The following is a 22033-nucleotide window of genomic DNA, read 5'->3' on the forward strand; positions in this document are numbered from 1 at the left end:
TTGGCTATCACCCAGTAGAATAAATTTGGCTGAGATGTCCATTCAGGCAGATGAAGTTAGATATCTGGATCTTAATCAAGACAGACACATTGACATTCTTATCCTTTAAAGATTCAAATGTTCCAAAACAATACTAGAGCTTACCAGAACTAACAACCAACACATGTATTTAGAATGAAAATCTGAAGTTCTAAATGAAAAATGAAATTATACTTTGATATAGACACACACACACCCTGTCACAATAATGTTTTCAAAAACATACAGTAATTTTTGAAAGATTACCTGGTAAAAATACCATCCACAACACCAATTGTCGACTCCTCTGCGGGAACGTAAGAACCAATCTGTGCCATGACTGTGATCAATGCAACTTGTTTTATATAGGAGCTCTTTCCTCCCATGTTGGGTCCAGTTATTATCATGACCCTTTCACCATCTCCCTGGAAACATAAACAGTGGTCAAATATATTGTCCTGTACATGACACTTTCTTATAAAAGACTGTTGTGTGTGTGCTTAGAGGGATAAAGGAGAAGTCGCCAGGATTAAACTCATTGCATTCATTTCTCAAGATTTTATGAAGCCTCATATGGAAAAATCTTCCTAGGACCTCTCCAGGCTGGTGAGAGAAAAGCATCACAATCAACTTTCATTACTCTTGAGCAAAACGGACAGAGTGAGGAGGAACTTTCCCTTTCTCCATCAAGGAGCCAAGAAAGCACTCTAAGAACCTTCTATGCAATTTTCCTTGGAGAAAGGGAGAAACTAATCAGCTTTCAGCATAGCCAGTGCTGTCCTAATTTGGTTGTAATCTGCATTCCTCTCCAGTTAGAGTTCTCATTGCCAAATGGGGAGAAGATCTGGCAGACGAAGACCTGAACTAGATTTTTACACCCATTCATAATTGCTTGCCTTGGTACAACATACGCACATTCAAGCAGACTGGCTACAAGAAGAAATCAAGACATTGCCGAGTTTGACAATACTTGACTGCAACACAGATATTGTGAGCAGACTGTATCCAGTCTCTGATTGATCAGTGTATCTAACCACTGAAATCCTATGGAAAAAGAAATCAGATGCAAGAGCTTGTCTCAGCTCTAAGACTCCCTGTGGTACTGCTACGTGCCTGTAGCTCCAGAATAAAACTGTCTTCCTGTGGTCCAAGACAATTGCTAATATAAATTAAAACTCATCAATGAATCTATAAGGCTTTCTTATAGCCTGAATCAAGACTAGGAAATTAAGTTAAGCAAGGATTTCAGACAACTAGACTTTTCCCTTCCACTGGGTACATGCAATGAAATCCAACAATTGATGAACTAACAGAAAGTCAGCCTATTCCACTGCCCCATGGGAGGGAAGCATGTAAGAAAGGACAAGTTGTGCATAATGAACATTAGCCACACTACCTAGGAAACTTGGAACTGATCAGGCACTGTGACAACAACAATAAATCTCCACGGAATAAAGATCGTGATATTTACAGATTCATATTTTGATTGGGCTTTCATTCTCTTAATAGGGAGGCAAATAAAATTCATATAGGACTGTCGCTTATGTCATAATCCAGATCATACAGAAGGTACATGCAATCAGTATTTATTATATGTGAAAAGCTGTTCAGCTTTTGCTAAGAAAACCCTGCCCATAAGGAAGTTGCAGTAAAGTCAAAACCCAGAAAATGCCATTATCAGTAATAAAGGATGGAGGTAATAAAATGCATATGACTATAAGGGAACAAAATTCATAACATTTTAGTCTCTAAGGTACAGTTTCAATACTGCTACTAAAACTTCATCAGGACCGCCATTTGGCTCAACACAACAGAATTTATAGATACTTAAAACTAGAATGAGTTCATCTGTTAAAATCCACAAATCTCTTGCATGTGTTTGGTATCCCTCCAGGGTCCCTCCAACCATGTTGTGAGACTGGTGGCTGGGCTGCAAAGCCAGCTTTCAGAAAGAACATATGCTGTAACATCAGACCAGAGAACCCATCTGCCCTTACAATTGCATGCAGCCACAAGCTAACATCTTACTGGAATTTATGGCTGAAGTTAAAAGTACTAAAAGAATCCACGAATCTTTGGGGAGGAGAGGGAGAACAGAAGAATAAGATGTTTATTTCAGGGCACTGCAAGAAAGCTTTTCCTAAAGTTAGATATTTGACAACATTTCAGCTGAAAACATGACAGGAGACGTATCCTCCTGGTGATTTAAACACATCAGTTTAAAAGTAGAGGCATTTTCATAAACTGGGTTCCCACTCACCTCTCAAAAAAAGGAGAGAACTCAAACCAACAGTAGAGGCAAAAGTGTTCTACCATGATGACTTGATTTTGTAATAGTCAGTATTTAGAAAGTCAACATAAGAATGGAACTAACAGGGCAAAGTGCATGATGATTACTCAATGAAATGCTGAATTTTTTGTAAGTGCCATCTGTCACTTGTTTGGAGCTGACAAATAATTTTGAAAACATTCCCTGAAGTACTGTACAATATCGGTATCATTGTTCAGTATAGAACAGCCTTTAAAAATATTTCCAGAGAAATACATACAAATTTGAATGGTATTTATCATAGCAGTGCTCTACACGGACACCCGTTTCATATCTTTTATATATTTACTCTATGAAAAGGCAGTTATGTATTCAGAGTTAAGTTGCAAGCACATTTTTTAAATTCATTAAGAATAGAAATGTAGTATTTCAAAACAGATACCGATAGGTAAATATTTAACAAAAATGTCAAAAGGACATGTAATTTAAAAGATGGATTTTAGGTCTTCAGAAAAAAACAGGAGGAAACAAACTAACATATGCTTATCAGAAACACATATGTGAAATAAAATACAGCAATGTTTCCTACCTATGGTAACTGCATACTTATAGCAATTTTTGGTAATTTAGCTTATACAATTTAGGTAATATTGCACAGAAAATGTTAAGAAGTTGTGCCCCCACTTTCTTTGACCTCTTGATGACAAAAATACTAAGCAAGTAATAGACTTATTACTTCTCAACATCATTCTCTATTGCAGAAAACAACAGCCAGAGGGAGACTTATGGGTAACATACAGTCTGCAAGCTACATGTGGGGGATTTTTATCGTATGTTAATATGATAGGCTTCTTACAACTAATGTGCAGTCTACAGAGCATGTACTTGATAGTACGTAGTGAAGAGTCAGGGCTCCAAGCCTGCATTGTCAGATTAAGAAGGCTGTACGAAGTTAGTACTTCCAGAAAGAAAGGAAAACACATATCTAAAAAAATCTGAGCTATCTTAGAATTAATCTGGAAAACTGAGCCTGTAAAATGTTACACAGAAACTTAAGTTGTTGCTACTTTGTATTTTAAAAAACTCCACAAATTTGAGGTAAAGTTAGACTTTTGATGACACTGTTAAAAAAACTGTAATTATTAATTTGTTTTTCAAAAACAACCATTTAAAACTTTCATTTTCCTGATTTTGATGTCACCTTTCTTTTCTTTATGCCATTAAGACAGAACAAGGTTATGAAGAGAGTGTCTGGCTACAGATACCAGATAAAGGACAAAACAGATGTGATCAAGTCTAGCAATATCTCTTGGAAATGCAACCAAGCAGACAATTGTATGATTAAATTATTCATTTTAATTTCCTGGCAAAGAAGCATATCCCAGATTCCTTCCCTTGAATGACTTTGAAACTCAAACAGTATCTCAGTACTTACTGAAAGGTTAGTGGTATTTGGAACATACTGATCCTGTTCTCCCAGTAGCACATCAATCACAGGGTGCCTCCCATTTTTTATAATTATTTCTCGCCGATCATCTTGCACAGTTGGTCTGCAAAAGGAAGAGACATTAATTTCAATGTTTATTGTAACTGATTATTTAGAACTACTATAACTAAAGTCTGCAGGATGGTCATCTGTGATGCAGATTTTTGTTGAAAAAATACAAATTACAAAAATTACAGCTATCAAATATTTCTAAAGACTTCCTTGGTTTTATCCAGTCATAAAAAATATTAGCAGATTGGATAAAGACATTCTAGAGTATTCCCTTAATTTTTTCATTACCTAGGGAATGTTTTCAGTCATTTATGTGTATTTGAAAGAACTATGAAGAACTAAAAATGAACAAGCAATAGCAAACCCCAGAAATTGGAAGACAGTCTGCTTTATTCTCACCACTGAACCAACTTCTGCAAAGTGCCACCTTTTGCAGATACATTTCATATTCTCAGAATGATCTTGCTGATGAAGTGGTTCAGCTTGTAACTGCATTAAGTCTTAACTGGAGCTGTCCAGCTATGTATATTATGACTGATAACACATTAAACCATACAAATCAAAGCTGTAATCATGATAGAGCTGTAAGTCTCCTATAAAAATTAGCAGCTCTCTTAATTGACAGCAACTCCCAAACATGTACAAAAGTCATCAAACGATAACTGTCTATAGAAAAATCTTACTAAGTTGAAACACTGGAATGACAGTACCTTTTTAGAAATTAATATGCAAACCCGATCAATACTACTTAGTTTTTTTCTCTCATCTCCAAACCATGTAAAAAGTTTTGTCTCAAATGCTTCCACCTTAGCTACACATTTGTCTACATGTCTACTAATATAACATGTATATACACTACTAACTAATATAACATGTGTATGTACTACTACATGTATAATTCTACGTTACATATCTCCATGTCTTAAAAGCTTCATCTCCACGAGCTGTGTGTTCTTCACAGAACAAAAAAATGCAAAAGAAGCATGTTCTGTTGGATTATGACTATGATTTATTTTTCTTCTCTGCAACCTAGGTTTACTTTTTCATTGTAAACTGAAGTGCAGCATTCAGTGCAGACGTAAATGTGGTTTCATGTCGCAGCAACATTTTCCTACACTAGAAGTACAATCACTCTGAAATCAGAGCAATAACTTAGGAAAGTGGCAGCAGCTGAGAAAAACCAGAATATTGGAACAAAGCCACAGAATTTTTTGACTGAAAATTAACTAACAATTTGGGTGGACTTTAGAGGGAAGACAAGATGGGGGGAGTGTGATTTTTCTTGGGTTGAAGAATGATGATGTAATTGGAAAGGAAAATAGAGATAAATAAATGGCATATTAGGATCACAAAGCACTGGGGAAAGAGGTGCAAGCTAATAATGGTGTGGTTTTTTTAGCATGAAGATATTTCTAGCAGTTGTATAGCTGAGATGAAACCAATACAGACAAAGTTTTAGGCCTTGGTGACAAGGAAGGGAAGTTTCACCCTCTATTTGCTGGATGGGTAAGTTCTTTAGAGCTGTAATGTGGTGGTCTGAGAAGGGAGGAGCACATACCTAGAAGCACTTCCTCCTGTACCTCTCCACATTGCATTGAAGAGAGGGAGACAACAGCTAAATGATCCATTTGCCATTTTATACTTCTGCTCTCATCTCTGGAAATAATTCCCTTTTCTTAACTTCTTGAGCCTCCTTCCACGTAACTGAGAGATAGGATGTGGTTTCAGGATGCCATAAGCCTGACTGCCTGCCTGTTCTGGTTTGAGACAATGGGGTCAGCAGAAGTAGGGCCTCAGCCACAGTCATTCAAAAAAGTCTTCCCTACCCTGTGTTCCCACAATCAAATATGTGTCATGCAGTAAGAGAAGTGGAAAAAAGAAAATTTTAAAAAGTAAATCGGTCTAGAATGCGTAACACATCCTTTAGTCATGTAATACCTTTTCAGCAGCATGCCTTGAAGTTAAACAAAGTCTCAGCCTGCAGAGTGGATACTCAAACATCAGATGATGATCTCTGGACTACCTACATCATCATCTTTAGGCATCTCACTTTGCTGCCTGAGAGCCCTGATGTTGTACATTGCCCATGTAAAGGATGAGTCTCCCAACACAGGGGTCCCAAGACATGTCAGAACTGTAAGAGGTGCTTACCTCTCTCCAACAACTGTGTGGAACACTTCACAACTCATTTATGTGCCTCAGGTAGGGTGATATGAAACAATCCTCACTTAGTAAAAAAACATTCCTCTGAAATACTTAAATTAGTTAATACGAAAGTCCCATCTTTCCTTCAGTTGCCCTCCAAAATTAATTATTGACACCTTCCCTGCAGCTGAAGTTTCACTGAGAAGTCTCCTTCCTGCCAGTTTATAAGCTCTAAGCCATTCTTTAAAATTCAGTGAATTATTTAAACTCTGCACAGTGAATTAATCAGATTTCAGTTTGTTTTCTCATCTGAGTATACAAAAATAAGTGAGCAATTACTTTCAAAGAGATTTTGAGAGATCCCAAGAGTTCAGAAGTGATCAATATTCTCTTTAATGCTATGTAAAAGCAGAAGCATATGTAAGTTGATTTCCCTTCATCCACATACATTTAATACATGATTTGCTGTATTTCTACAGGTCTCAAATGTTACTAATTCATATGGTTATTCCTAAGCAATTGCCCAAGCACTTGCAGTGCAGTCCCACAGTGACTACATTTAGAAAGTTACACACGCCACGTTTCAAAAGAGGGAGTATGTGGACTGTTTGGCAGAGGGAATGGCTGAGGACTGGAAACCAACAGCCCTTAGGGGTGTCCACAGTAAACGTCTCTGGACACTAAGCGCTGGCCTGTAGGACAGCACTCAGCAAGCTGAAGCAGTGGCTCAGTGAGTGTCCCAATGCCTCTGGGGACAGGGACCTCACAGTATGGAGGAAGGCACCCCAGTGAGACTGACTGTCTCTGTGTGGGTGCAAGAGATGTGGGCTCATGAGGGGGAAGAAGACCTGAGTTGCAAGGTGTATGTGCTCAGAAACCAGCTCTGGACCAGCCTCTGGGGAAGCAGAACTTGAGGGTTCATGTCTACCCTGTGCAGAGAGCAAAGGTGGACAGCCTTGGCACCACCAGAGCCCCAGGCTGCAGTGCCCAGTGTGCATGTGTGGATCTTGGGTAGAAGGAGGTGCACAGCTCATCAGATCTAACATGTAATCTTAGGTGAGGCATCATCACTGCTGTGGAAGCTGGCACTAATATTGACCTATTATTTACCTGAAATAGATCTTTGAAACATCCCTCATATACCTTATAAATCTTAAATATTAGAAAGACATTATAAATTCAGACTTGCTGAGGAGGAAAAAAAAAAAAGGACACAAAATTTCCATGCAAAGTCCAACATATATTCATATGCATATGAGATATCACCTACTAGGCTCAGGTCAAACAATAGACAGACAAACATTAGATGTCAAATTTGAACTGCAATCTTTACAGATTTGCATTAAGGCCAGAAGTGTTGCTTTGCAAAATCAGTTTAAGTTGAAACTACTCGAAACAATTTTAATAATGCATTTTATTGTAGCACACATATTAAAATAAAATTTATTTAAAATACTCTCTTATAATTCCCTATAAAACCCTAAATACAAATTAAAAATTGATTACCTGCAGTAGTCTCCTTGTTTAGCCACCTGAGCCAATGAGAACAGACAGTCGATAGTTGCTAGGTGACCAATCGCTTTAGACACAGGGTGATAATGTTCACTAAAATGGCTATACCAAAACAGGGAAAAATAACAGGACGAACAGAAGAGGAAAAAAATAATTTCATATGGATACAAATGTACTGTCAAAATATACCCCATGCATGCTTCTCACAGGGTTCATATGGTCTTTAAATTATTCTGAATTCAAATCTCCCAGCAGTGTATTAACTTACAATATGAGGACACAATCTTAATCAAGACGGACTTCATGCTTCCATTGTAACAGTGAATTATTTTTAAGCACAAAAAAGCAGGCAAAATGAAATTCCTTAGATAGCATATAAAGGTCTGCAGTTGATCCCTGCTGCCTAAATGAAGTCGATAAAAATGCCACTGTTTATCACAGTAGCAACTGAACCCCAACTACCAATTCACTTCAATGAAAAGTTACAGTCAAACAAAATAAACTAAAAGTGCCTTGACACAGGAGTTGTCTACAATTTCAATAAAATACGGTATCTACAACAGAAAATTCAGGAATTCATTTTTCATTTATGGTATTGCTTCCCCCAATAAAATAATGTCATTACCAGGAGAACACAGTTTTCAGTAGAGTTTATTCTCTTAGTCCTCAAGAATTTTTTTCCTCTTTTAGTCTCAAAGATACAACATGGATTGTAAAAAAAAAAAAAAAAAAATCAGTTACAGGAGCAAAATCTAATAAATTTAATAAATAAATGGAGGTGTGGGTAAGAAAAGCACTTTCTACACACAATCTTTCCTTGTTGCATGCTGCTATCATAGAACACCATTGAAAACAGCAAAGTGAACATGAAAAGCAGCAGATCTAAGTGAAGAAAGTTTAAAATAGTTCTACTCAAACTTACACAGGTAGCACAGTGACAAATTATTATTTAACAGAATTATTTTTTTAGTATTGCAAAGGCAACACTGGACAAGAGCAAACTCGAATGTTTTTCTAGCTTCTACCAAATTTACGTAACTGCTGCGTTCCTACAAGGAGGCAACCTTGGCATCAACTATGTCAAGTGAGAGAACTTCAGAAGGATCTTGTTAAGTTTTTGCAGCAAGGAAAAAAGCACAAGTGAAAGTGAGCCATTTATCATTGCATGACACGAGGAACAATTTCAGCTGGTCTGCAATTCATGGAAGTAAAAAAATAATTGATAACGAGACACCTGAAAAATCAAAGGAATTCAGAAGTTTGAGGAAAATTTTTTAAACTCCTGTTTTGAAGATAACTGCATTCAAAACTCTGATCTGAGACAAACAGATCTTCCATGCCAGTTGTGAGGGACAGTAACACTCCCATTACTTCCTAGCAACCAGACTAACAGTCAGTCACAGAGTTAGCAAACAAAATATAAGGCTACGGAGAATGACACTCACCCAAGCAACTGTCCAAACACCTTAAACACTCCCAACTCAAAAACTGTAAGTAACACTGCAATTCGGCAATTGTACTCAATTAATTTTATTTTTTTTTTTTAGTAATGGCACACCTAACAGTGAAGGCATGCTGTATTTCTATTAATACTAAAAGTGAATTTGGTTAGCTTGTATAATAAATTCTTTTTTCATTTCACCTACATTATACTTCAATAGTAAAACTATTAGATTCAGTTTCACTCATTTACAGTCAGTCATACTTTCAGGTTCTTAATGCAGTGATGTTAGTTTTCAAATTTTGACATCCACTTTATATATTTAATAGTGTATAATAATCAGAATTTTAAAATCTAGAGACATCACTGCTGGTCTCAGGACTCAGTCTGCAAAGGTCTTGCCTCCAAATACTTTAAATTTAAGAACAATATTTTAATTTACTATCTTTAAAGTTGCTGTAGGCAACATAATTGAATTATCAACTTTTTTAAAGATAAACATCTTTCTTTTTCTGTTCGTATAGCAAAAATAAAATAAATAAAATAAAACAAACAAAAAATTAAAATAAATTACTCTATTTTGTAAACTCACTCTAAAAAATTTAGCCATTCAGCACTGCAGTCAAGGACTAGCTGCTCCCGGAGCTGATTCAGATGTCTGTAATTTTCTATAATAAAAGGAGAGTGGAAACGGCTGACAGCTTTTGTGCTGGAAGACAGAGAAAAGCCAAATAGGAAATCAAGGTTACTAAGCAATCAGTTACACATGCAAAATTGGACTAATTTTCTCACTCTCTGTGAGCCTTGAAAATGGATGTTAAAAAAAAATGTTTTTTATTGTGGTACCAACTCTATTGATTCCAATGATCTTCAACATGAATAAAGTGATCAGTTACTGCACCACTGCCCATTCAGGTAGATTTGAAAAGTTTTTCACAATGTAGCACATATCACTGAAGTTCATGTATTTCACAAAATTCTGTTCAGCAATACGCTGTGCAAATGGATGGCTTTTCTTTGACTGATGGCATATACAATGAACTCGGGAGAAAAAAAATTCACTTTGAAGTAGAAAAATTCTTGACAAGCCTGAAATAACCTTAGCAAATATAGACTGTCTTGCAGGGATACTAATACTAGTTTCCATTTGGGGCACTTGCTATTTATTTATTTTCATTAAGGACTCACTTTGGCATTCTCAGGCATTCTTTTACAAAATCCAGATTAATTGTAATATGTTCTTCATCATCTTAATTCTGTCTATCTGTGGATTTTTAATACTGAATTCTTGCACAAGTGAATAAAACATCACTTCAGAATTCACCTTGATTCTGCCTATTTCAAGTGTAAGATGTCTGTGCTCACACATCATAACATTAAGGTATTCAACCTGTGTAGATGATAAAACAAATGACTGAAAAAAGCCAACTACATAATTTATTGCAGCTCTGTTTCACCTATTGGAAAAAGTATCCAGAAGTATCTAAAATCATGCTTCCACAACACTAAGTACCAAAGCAAGTAAAAGTTGTCTGTATGAATAAGTAAAATTACATTTTAAATACACTAAGTTTATTGAGATGCATGGGTATTTCCACAGCTACCTTTACCTTTCTAAATAAAATAAGAGCAATCAAAATTTTATGAAATATTTGTATCTACAAACTACAGGCCCAGCTGAATCAAGACTATAGTTTTGACACCAGTACACGTACTTTGAAAGACTAAGCAAGTAATATAGTGCATTAAGGACCTACCATGTAAAAGGAAACTCTTTAAGAACTCCAGCTTTTTAGCTTGGTTTTGTTTGCTTTTAGGGAAAATTTATTACGGCAATAAATTAACATAACAATTATGGTTTAAAACAAACAAACAAACAACCAAACAAACCACAACCAAAACACAATCAAACACATGGAGCAATGAGAATGGGTATGTAATTAATTGTAATAACAAAATATCACTTTTTTTTCCCTTATATATTAAAATATAACAAACTTCAAAGATATTTCACATACCTACTAACCATAACCCAGTCAGATGGCACAGATGATTTATGGGAATTCTTGACTTCTATCATAAACTAAAATAAACAGAAATGTACTATTATACACCATGGGACATTAGGAAGACTACAGAACCATAATCATCATGTATCAATAAATCTGCACGCATCAGAGGAAAACCACATTCAGCCTGAAGAGACCCGAGCAGACCAGACCAGAAGCTAATATTCTTTTTTCCCCCAGAAGTGAGGGTTACGACATACACATTTTCTGCCACAAGAGCAACTCCCATCCTGAGCTGTTTGTGTGCACTACCATGCTGCTGCCCCATGTCTACCCTTCTATTCCTTCACCCACTAACACACTCTCTTCATTTCCCTCTTATCCAGCCAAAACCAGACTAAAGCTAGTAAGTCAGTCTTGCTTACCTGATCCTGACTGGGCCTTGTAGAGGATTCAGCATTTACATGGACTCTACACTATATACCACCTGTACTGAGGCCACCTCTTATCAATGGGATGTGTCTTCCTGCCTAGGGATCAGCGATTCATACTGAGCCACAGTAACCTACAACATTTCACAGACAAGAGCTCAAAAATCTCAAATGCTAGCACTGTATGTACAGCACCTTGTTTTAAGTTTGGATCAACTTGGGGTCAGAAAGGGAAGGAATAGGGCAAACCAGCAGTAATGGCAAGATACTCAGTGCAGTGAAATTTACACCATGTGTTTATTGCAGTATTTTAAATTATTAATGTCTGTTATCTTTACAACACCAGCCTGAGGTCCTAGACATCAAAGAATTGAGGCATTTTCAAATAAAAGAATTCAGCTGGAAAATTAATTTCTAGCAGAGATTAGATTAACCCAGAATCTGATCACCCTTACAGAAAACCCCAAGACTTTCATCTGACAAAGCTTTTCCATTACAGTTAGTATGATTTAGATGCAATCTTCCACACCTCACCAGAATAGCGAGCAATCGTCTTCAAGTACAAACAAGAAGAATAATCCTAACGTGAGCGCAAGACTTCAGTAAGGAGATAGTACACTAGTTCTTAATTTACATAAGACACCTTGAAAATATTTGGTACTATAGAAACCCTGAAATTACATAATACGCATGAGACAAAGACTGAAAAGGGGTAGAAGGAGAGATCTGCAAAGATTTGAAAACGAGCCAACAGCTGCTGCCACTAGTGGTGTTGCTGATGTGCTGATGTGGTATTACAGTTTTTTCTGAATTTCATCTCAAAACAATTAAATATGTTGTGTTTACAAAAGGAAGACAGAAAATAATACCACATTTGTGTCTATGCTGGATGACTAACTGAACTCAAAATAGTCTAAATTAACACAGCTAGATCAATTGCATGGTTTGTTTGTGTGGCTAGTGAGAAACACTAGAGGTTGCAATCTTAATTTGCTTTTTCATCCTTTAATTCTTAGCACTATTAGATAAATAATTGCAATATTAAATAAACTGAGCCCAAAGCACTGCTTATGCCATGCAGAAAGGAAACATTTGGCAAATGTAGCAATTTCTAAATTCTGCCTGAAACAAATAGCAATGCTATCACTATCTGGGCAGCTTTCTGTCCTGTTTAGTGCACACTATGAATTACATCAGAGGTCTGGAAACCAAAGATAAGATAGATATGGGTGTAACCTTGTGTTTTGCAAAAGGTATGTGTCAACTGCATCTTCATCAGAACTTTAACAGGAACTTACAAATGTAGGTTAATAAACTGCGGGCTGACTGAAAATCTAGCCATGTATTCATAATCATGGGTTTGGGGGGGCAAACATGAAGGAGCAAACAGTATGATTATTTTTTTTTCTTCTTTTCTTTCCTCCAAGGCTTGTTCCCTGAACAGATACATAGAAAAAGTTTCTTGGCACCTTTTCTCTCTTTCAGAACTAGCAAACCATAAACGTGGCTTTTGCCCAGCTCTATTGTGAAGAATTGTTTGAATACTACATCTATCAAGAGTGCTACAACAACATAAAAGCATATACCACACAGATGAGGAATAAAGAGCTCAACTCAAAGAGGGTCTTGTTATGCCTGTGCTCTCTTCCTCCCATACAATTCCCTTTCTATTATTTCCATTCCTTTAGTATCCTTCCTTTTGTCACTGATCATCTTCTCTAACCCTTCCTCTACTGCCTCTTTTGATGTCTCTGAAACACTCATACCCAATGTAATTAAATAACAGATATCCATAACCTCTGCAGCTCCTTTCATGAATTTGCCAAGATAGATCTCTTTGGTTTTCTCAGAAACCTGCAATGGTTTCTGAGCTGTGCCCTGCTACAAAGGCCTCCTCTCAAACATGCACATAGTGACTGGTGGTTTCTGAAACTCTTCTGTCCAGTTCACATCTGACTACTTCCTCTGATGCTGTCCTCTCTTTGATCAATTCTTCTCTTCTCCTTTCCTTCACAGACATCACCACCATCCTCTTACACCAGCCTCTTGGAGAGAAACCTTTCAAATCCTGGCTCTTCGCTTCCTCACACAATACTCAAACACATTCTTCCACACTTCCTCTTGGACGTCAGCACCCATGCTGACAGCCTACCCCACCCTTCAGCCCCATGTTTCCTCTTCTCAGCCTCACCATCAAAAAAAATATCCACCCAAGGTCTTTATGAAATGCTTTGCTCTCTAATTCACCCCTTGTCACATTCTCTCTGCCTTTCAGCATTGCCATCTGCTACCTGCTGTGTCTTTCCCAGCTTCCTCGGTCCTTGACCACAAGGAGCTGCTTCCAGCTCCGACTTTCCCTGTCCTCACCAATTCATCTCTTTTACTCCCAACTCTCATTCAGTTTCCTAACTTCTTTCTTTTCCGAATTTTTGGTTTCCCCAGTTTCCAAAGGACAATGCTGAACAGCGCTACCTCACTGCTCCTTTCAGTTCCCCTACAAATATGGCAGGATCTGCCGTCTCTTTCTTTTTTTTCACTAAACTTCTCAGCTCGCTGGATCATGGTCTGCCCACACTTGCACAACATCTAGCAAACAAAAGCTCCAGTCCACAACCACGTTTTCTAAGAATTAAAAGTAAAATAACATTTATCATTCTTTAATACTGTTCCTCTTTTCTCCCATCTTTCAAATTATAGTCTTAATCAGTACTTACAACTCACTTTACCATTCTTCAAATTAACCTAACGCTGTGCTTCCTGGTTCTCTGAGAGTATTTCAGCACTTAATAGCCACATAATTAACCTTGGACGTATGCAAGTGTTTTTACATATACAGAAAAGCAAAGCATTACTGAACCAAATTCAACTGCACTAATGTGTTTTTATTATATTTAAATCACTAAAGTAATTGACTTAAATAAAAAGGTGACACCGTTACAAAACTGTTCTTTAAAGCTGTACAAAAGATTATAGTCAAATGATCTCATCAACTATCAAACTAAATGAAGAGAGTTCTAGTTAAGCCTAACTTTAAAGCTATTTTCTAGACAAGCAAGGGTACAGTCATACATAATAGATACCATATTACCTCTTGACCGGAAACTGTAACATATTCTGCAGAAGGATTCTTAATCTGTTTACGAATGTCCAGCAGATGCAATTGGATTTTAGAAAGCACTTCCAGGATCTCCTCTTTTTTTTTTCTGATGACAGGGAAGTCTGTAAGGTCCTTGAACAATTGGGTTTTATCTCCAGTCCTATTCATAAGAAGCATACGATAAAATAATGGTAAAACCAAAGATAAGTTCCCTGATTCTACTTGCTGCATCTGTATTGTTATTTGTTATTCTCATTTCTTTTTCACACTAGCTTTATTCCCCTCTAAATACAGCTTTTCTGTTACTTGGTCATAGTACAGCACATTTAGTGAAAGCCGCCATACACACTACAAAAATAAAATACATTAACTCCAAGAGGCTACACCAAGATAGCCGCCCTGCAAGATATTCAAAACCAATCTATTCCTGTTCCTTTCTACTCTTATCACATGAGACTTTTTCTTCTACACCAAACCCTGCTGACTCATTTTTTATGTTGTCTCTGATGTGCATCCTGCACATTTCTGTTTGTTCTCCCTCAGTCGAGCAGAGCAAGAAAAGGAAGCACAAGAAAGATCATTCCCTTCTGTCTCAATCCGTAATTCTGCAATGCCATTGCTGCTCCAACCTGGAGCATCCTAAGTGCTGACAACATCTTTATCATGCTTAAATGTGAAACTCTAGATAATTTCTGCATAACATGTACAGAGATTTTTGACATATGTAGGATTTGGCCAATTTCAGCAGATTTTCATGAGGATTGCAAAGAAAAATCCCTCCCACAGGCCTTCATCAAAGCAGAATGTCATCAGGAGTTTCTCAGAGTAGCTTCCTTCTCTTCTCAATAAAAAATTAACCAGATAATTTTTTGATACATGCAGAACAATGCTCTTTTCTAATCTCAATGTCAGAAAATGACAGAATTGTTTTGGCTGCACTATCTCAGCTCAAGACTGAAACCTGAAACAGACAATGCCATTCAAATGTTTAAAATTGGGAAGCTGAACAATCTATTAAAAATATGGCTGTCATCAAAAATAACAAAAATTTAATTTATCCTAATAAGTATCAGGCAAACAACAAAAAGTAGTGCAATCAGCCCTAAGTTAATTGGAATATACATTTGTATTTTAGAGCAAATACAAACTGTACCAGTTAATTACATAATTACCCTGAAATCCAATATTTGGAGAGCAAGTAATTAGCAAACTGAAAGTAATAAAACATGGAAGTAATGAAATGTCTAATATTCTACCTACTCTGACACCCCCTTTGCCTGAGAATGAAACTACAACTGGAGCTAGTGACCAGACAGGTTACCACAAAGCTGTGTTTTGATTTTTCTATTACATGGACACAGTTATTATATAAATGACAGCAAAGATGCAATAAAGATGCAATAAAATACTAATTTTTAGAAAAGATTTTGTGCTAATTAGACCTGTTTCCATGGGAATGCAAGGAAAAAAAGATCGTTAATAGCCAGCAGCAGACTGTGAAGACCATCACTGCTATGCGATGCCTACCAAAAATTTGTAAGTTGACAGTTTAAAAAAACCCACAAAACCCAAAATCGTGAACTCCCCTGGAACAGAGGGATGCTTTTAAAAACCCCTACAGGATTTTATCCACATAACATAATAAAACTAACACATGATGCAGTATACATATGTGTGTGCAAGTGTGTGTGTACAAATATGTATATGAGTAGTCATCATGATTTTGATGAAAGAAAGATTTTAAAGTACAAATAATATTGCCACACAAAGTCCAAGATACATAAAGGCCAAAAGTTACTTTAGTCATCCTGAATAAATGCAAATGAAATATATGCTGTCTGGACATCAGTGATGATATCTTCTACCTATACTATTGTATCTTATGTTTGTATGCTATTCTAGCCATCATCAAGACAGTGACAGAAAAAAACCCATATTTTAAACCTACCTACAGTAAATCCGGTAAACTTAAGAAACAGTCTGTTTTGTCATAACCTGCCACAGCTATAATTATGCATCAGTAGAAATCTCATAACCCCACCTGTCCAATGGGCATAGGAAATATTTCTACCCTTCTCAACTTCTAAATTTATACACCTTGCATTTGTCTCTAATTCAGAAACAAATGAAGTACATTCTGGGCTTAATTCTTAAACTTCTTTAATTCTAAATCCCAGCTGGAGAAGATAAAAAAGATAAATAAATTGGATGTTTATTTTTAGGCTGTTTTGAAAATAAAAGATCAAGACTATGCTGCCCCAATATAACTACACATTAAACTACATACCACATCTTTCATCAAAGAATCTCTAGGTATATCATAGTCAATTATATCTCATAACGTATGAGGAAATGTTCAAAGTTAAATGAAACTTGCCCATAGCAGGGAAGCTTAGTATTATCTGGATATAAAGCTGGATGATACTCATTTTGTGTTCAGAATGTCAACTTAACATGTTGTGTCAACAAAAACTACACTGAAAGGAGACCAAAAACCTGCAAAGTCAAGTGCTCAGAAAGGCTGGCTGTGCAAGCGAGACAGACTGTCTCTGTGCCTTGCACCGTGAGAGAACCTTTTTTTATAAGATTTTATACTGCTTTTTTTCTGAAAGATAGTAACTTTTACTAGTCACAAGGTATCCCTCCTAAATCCTGCCCCCTGAGAGGTTTTTATACATCCCTCCCTTACTGAACTCATGGCTTTGCTTTACTATTCTGCATCTTAAGTCTCCTGCCTTTTTCCTGTAGTTAAAACTAGGATCTAGGGGTAACAGTGGAAGCAGCAGTTCTACAGAAGAAGCAGTACACAAGAAATTATTTAAAGACACTCTCCCTTATAATGTATATTCATTCCAATTTAGCATCTTCTTCCTTTGTCTACCATTTTTTTTCTTGTACCGACGAAGGACACAATTAAGACAAAAAAGGGCAGACAGCCACCATACTTCCAGCTCACCTCTCCAAGACTGCAGGAAGGCAATTGCAGGAAAAAGCCTGATCACACCCACAGCCTGAGGTAGGTGCTCCTTTAGTCATTCTCTAGAGAGAGTTCATGAACAAGGCACTACCCCAGAAATGCTCTGAGGGTGTACAAATCACACAGGCTACACGGAATCTTCAGAGCTAGTAAACTTCATATTCTCTGTCATTAGTGAGAATATAAAGAGGATTTTTAAAAAAGGATGGGAGGTATTCAAAGCTTTGATGAATTTTCACAAAAAGAGTAAAAGGCGTATTCCTGGCACCAGAGCAGCCACTCTGCTAATGGTCAAGTCTCTCTTCAAAAAGAAATAGCTTCTCTATGATAATTAAATAATTAAAAAGTTGTTAAACAAATTAACATACGCAAAACACATTTTTCTCTAAATTCATTCCCCAAAACGGCTGAAAAACTTTCAAAAAATCGTTCAGCCTGAGGCAGACACCCACTGGGCAAAACACTTGCTCACCTAGTTTAACTTTATAAAAGGAATATAAGCTGTAGAAAACAACAACCTCTGCTTTAACTATAAGTAACCTGTACATACATACATATAAAACTAAGGTGTATTAAAACAAGATGCATAATTCACATAACTGAATACATTTAGTCTGAAAGCCTATGAGGCACAGAAGATTCATCTATTTTCTCTACTTACTTAGCTGCTTCCTCATTAAGGATCTTTAAATAATGTTTTACTGGGGAGAGAAGCTCCGGGATTTCCAACAGTGCCTTTTGTAACACAGGAGTTTTCACATGAGAATGTATGACTGGAACAAGAGCTTGAATTTCTAAGTCCAGACGAGACAGTGTGCTGACAATCAAGAAAAACTCTTGGGTTGAGCACTGAAAAGGGAAGCAATGTCTAAATCATTACAATGAATTGTATTTTCATGAAATCCTACAGGTTTTTTTGCTTTTTGAAAATGAGGCAAAAAACAGTTAAAATGTACAGACTGTAATGCAACTGCATAATCTTATCACATTCACAAGGCTAATAAAGAATACTAATTGTTTTAACCACTGTCATTAGGAACCAGTCCAGAGCAGATCTGTTATTCCTGTTGCTGGATGGAGATGTGTAACACAGATCCAGTAAACAAATAGCAGAAAAATGGGCTAATAATGTGCAAATAGCAAAAAAGCAGCTTGCGTAATTTTATGAGTACCACAACTTGTCCATATCGGCTTGTGCATCTATGTACTGTCATCTGAACCCCCGGGCTGCAGTTTTGGCAAGAGAGGGTTTGGAAGACAAGGTCAGGCACAGAGACGAAGAGTCTTGGTACAAGAACACGGAAATAAAAAAAAAAAAAAAGAGCACAGAAAGAGAAAACCAGCAGTCACTGCTTGAAGTGCTTGTAGCTATTGCGAGCTTCAGGCTCTGGCTGGTTGCTCCCAGGTCTATGTGATGAGAAGACTACGGAGATCACACTAATCCAGCCTTTGTCTTTCATCTTCTCCTCACTGCAAAGTTATGAAAGAGATTTTTCTATCTCTTTCAGGCAGCTAGCCAGGGTATCATCAAAAGGGAATCTCCCAGATTGGAGCCAATAGCACACGGTGCTTTCAGAGCTTGCTTCATGATATCCGCCGAGTAGGAGCATATTGGTTCCCTTAAAGCAGCTTCTCGCAAAAAGCAGTGACTTGTAACAGAGAAACTCTGCTCTCTTTCTTTTTTAACCATCAATATTAATTCTGATGCGACTCAAATATTTTGCTGTTAGATTCTAGGTGCTCTTCAGGATCAGCACAGTTTGTTACCTTTAGCTCATTTTCAAGAATTAGTGGTCAGGGTCTGAATTTTGTAAGCAGTTAACAACTCTAACAAAACAATCCACCTCCAGCCACACTCCTAATCCCCCTCACCCCTCCCAGTGGTCCCATTCAATTCTCAGTTACCTAAGGAACTCATGCCCCACCTATAAATCAGGTAATACCAATTCTGAAATGGACTTTATGGAAGGTAAGTTTGCATTTGTGCTACACTGCATTTGCATGCCAACTGGAAACCTGGTCCTATGAGACACTTTGATGCCTTCAAACCCTGCTGAATTCAGTGGCAATCCAGGACATTTCCAATTCAGAGCATTTGAAAAAAGTTGTTCATAAATAAATATGCTGATATATTTTCATATTTTACTGATCTGTAGCAACATTCCTTCTTTCGTCTTCTGAACTTTTCCCATCGGTCAACTGACAACACAAAAAAACCCAGTTTATTTTCCTCATGGGAGGATGCAAGGAAGTGGGTAGGATATATTGAATGCTTCTATTACAGTATTCTTTGTATGCCACATCTGTTGCATCCTTCTCTTCCTACATTTTTTCTCTCTCCTACCCAGGCAACATACGGTCTAGAATTTAATTTCTGGTCAGTATTTTTTGGTGATCAGCACAACACTGATTACAGAACATGTAGGCTTCAGTGAATCACTATTTCATAAAACACATCTACATATTTATTTTGTCATCCCTTCTCTTTCAGTTTCTCCCCAGAGGTAAACTTTTGTTTCTTTTTCCTTCCTACCCCCTTATACGAGAACTAAGACAATTCTCTCATGTCTTACACTGTAGTTATTTCTCCCAAATACCTTCTGTATCCAAATACAGAAGCAAGTATTAACAAATATGCTGGGTTGGAAAAGAACATTTTCTCTCCCTCCCCACATATGTAAACCCTAAAATAAGTTTGCTCTGTAACGCCTATCAGCCTTTCAGAACATGAAGGTTGTCTAAACACAGCCTTCTGAAAACCATGAAAAATAAATTAAGGTACACTCTGGTTACAGCCCTCTTCTCATTAAATACATGTCAATACTGGAACCAGTGATGGAAGACTGGCCTCCATGCTATATAAATACAGAATAAAGATACATATAAACATATGAACCTGCAGCCTTGGCAATCCGCTACAGACACTGGAAGTTGTAACTGACTGACAACAATAAGGATAGAATGAAAAATTTTAAGGTTCATTTCTGTGTTCACTGATTTGGTCTACCATAAATACTACATTAAACAAAAATCCAAGAAAAATAATTCCTGGCCATTTAAAACATATCAATCACATGAGTAAGTAAATCTAATACCAGTATCTGTTAGATACTCTCCCACTAACCTGTAGTATGGCTGTGTGCTGAAGAACTGAACTAGTCATACCAAATGGCAAGGTTGGTAGACATTTGACTAAAGGAATATGCAATTTAACCATGATATTTCATGACATTCAGGAGAGCCAGAGAGATTACATTCTGAATGTTTCTGAAATACCTAAGTTCATCATTGTTTCAGACCCATGGAAATGAGGGACAGAAAAGACCCATTAAGTGGCTTCCCTGAAACTGCTCAATTTTGCTGCATGCATTTTCTTTTTGACTACTCTTGGGCCCTTATATTCCAAGAAACTATGTGCTTACCACTTCCTTTCAGAAATTAACCCATAAAGCAGTTAAGTATCATCATGTAAAAGTTTTATCCCATAGCCTAAATTTCCCTTCCATTAAATTAATCCAAATACCTCTAGTTTTACTCTTTTGTATTACACTAACTCAACTCCTTCTCTGCTGTTAACACCATTCAAATATCTCTAAACCTTCTGTTCCCCTTTAATCATTCATTTAACCAAACTATAATCTTTTAATCTTTCTTCATAAATAATCCTTTATTGAGCCTCATGAAAGCTTTGGTTCTCCCCTGCACTTGCTGCAATTTATCGACATCTTTCTGATAATCTGGAACTTACTTACTCTATCTTGTAAAAGCTCTGACAACAAAATGAAACAAAATAATAAAGCAGTAAATCTGTCAATGGCATTTTAAGCCAAAGCACGAAGGGAAGGTCTGAAAGACTAAACAAATTACAAATCCAGGCTTGGACTCAGAGTCAAAGTAAAATACAGTATGACTGACTGCATCATCATCATCAACCTTGATGCAGACAAAGGATAAAATTCTGCAAGACCTCCCTTGACTACAAAAAGTACTCAAGGAGGCAAAGGCTGAAGCCCTACCACACAAAATTGCAAAGAAGGTCCCTGACAGACAGCATTAAATGATTCATAGGAGAACAACATCCAGAAAAGAAGAATGAGCAAATAAGGACAGTAAGAAATACATCAGTTGAACAGGTGGTGTTTGTTTGGCTTTTTTCTTAAATTGTTCTTTAAAAAAAGAAACCAAATAGGGACTTAATTAGTACATTATCTATATGAGGCTGGGAAACAGAAAAGATTTTAAAAATACGGAAGAACACCTGTCTGAGGTGTTCTTCAATAAGGGTGGTGAGGCTAGTGAAGGTGAGGCTTCAACAAGGGAAAGAAGCTGTATTTCAAGGTAGTGTCATCTATAGAAGAATCAGCGGGGGAAAAACAAAACCCAAACTTGGTCATGTACAAAACACACTGTAAACAACCCTGAAAGTTATAATGAGATGTCTTGAAGGATGCTTAATGAACGTGCTGAAGCTTCTGATAGCAACTCTGATAGCCTACACACCATAACAGTTATCTAATGAGTTAAAACCTATTTGATTCTACCATGAGCTACAGTCTACAATACCTTTGGAGAATGTGAAATTCAGCATACTTTACTACAAACAACTTTGTTAAATGTAACATTCCCAAGAAAGAGT

At 36.9% G+C, this 22033-nt stretch overlaps 1 protein-coding gene across 1 annotated transcript in view; it reads right to left on the reverse strand.

The window, feature by feature from the left end:
• Positions 1–281: 281 nt before the first annotated feature.
• LOC104620964 (DNA mismatch repair protein Msh3-like) overlaps positions 282–22033 on the reverse strand; it is a 62884-nt gene continuing 41132 nt past the window's right edge. Inside the window, exons 7-13 of the mRNA XM_010287329.1 lie at positions 18059–18246; positions 14412–14580; positions 10902–10966; positions 9476–9592; positions 7437–7544; positions 3723–3837; positions 282–443 (exon numbers count right to left, since the gene is read on the reverse strand). Coding sequence (XP_010285631.1) covers positions 282–443; positions 3723–3837; positions 7437–7544; positions 9476–9592; positions 10902–10966; positions 14412–14580; positions 18059–18246 — 924 coding nt within the window. The remainder of the gene's footprint in view (positions 444–3722; positions 3838–7436; positions 7545–9475; positions 9593–10901; positions 10967–14411; positions 14581–18058; positions 18247–22033) is intronic.

Source organism: Phaethon lepturus, unplaced genomic scaffold (genome assembly GCF_000687285.1).
Source record: "Phaethon lepturus isolate BGI_N335 unplaced genomic scaffold, ASM68728v1 scaffold17535, whole genome shotgun sequence".
Taxonomy (NCBI): Eukaryota; Metazoa; Chordata; class Aves; order Phaethontiformes; family Phaethontidae; genus Phaethon; species Phaethon lepturus.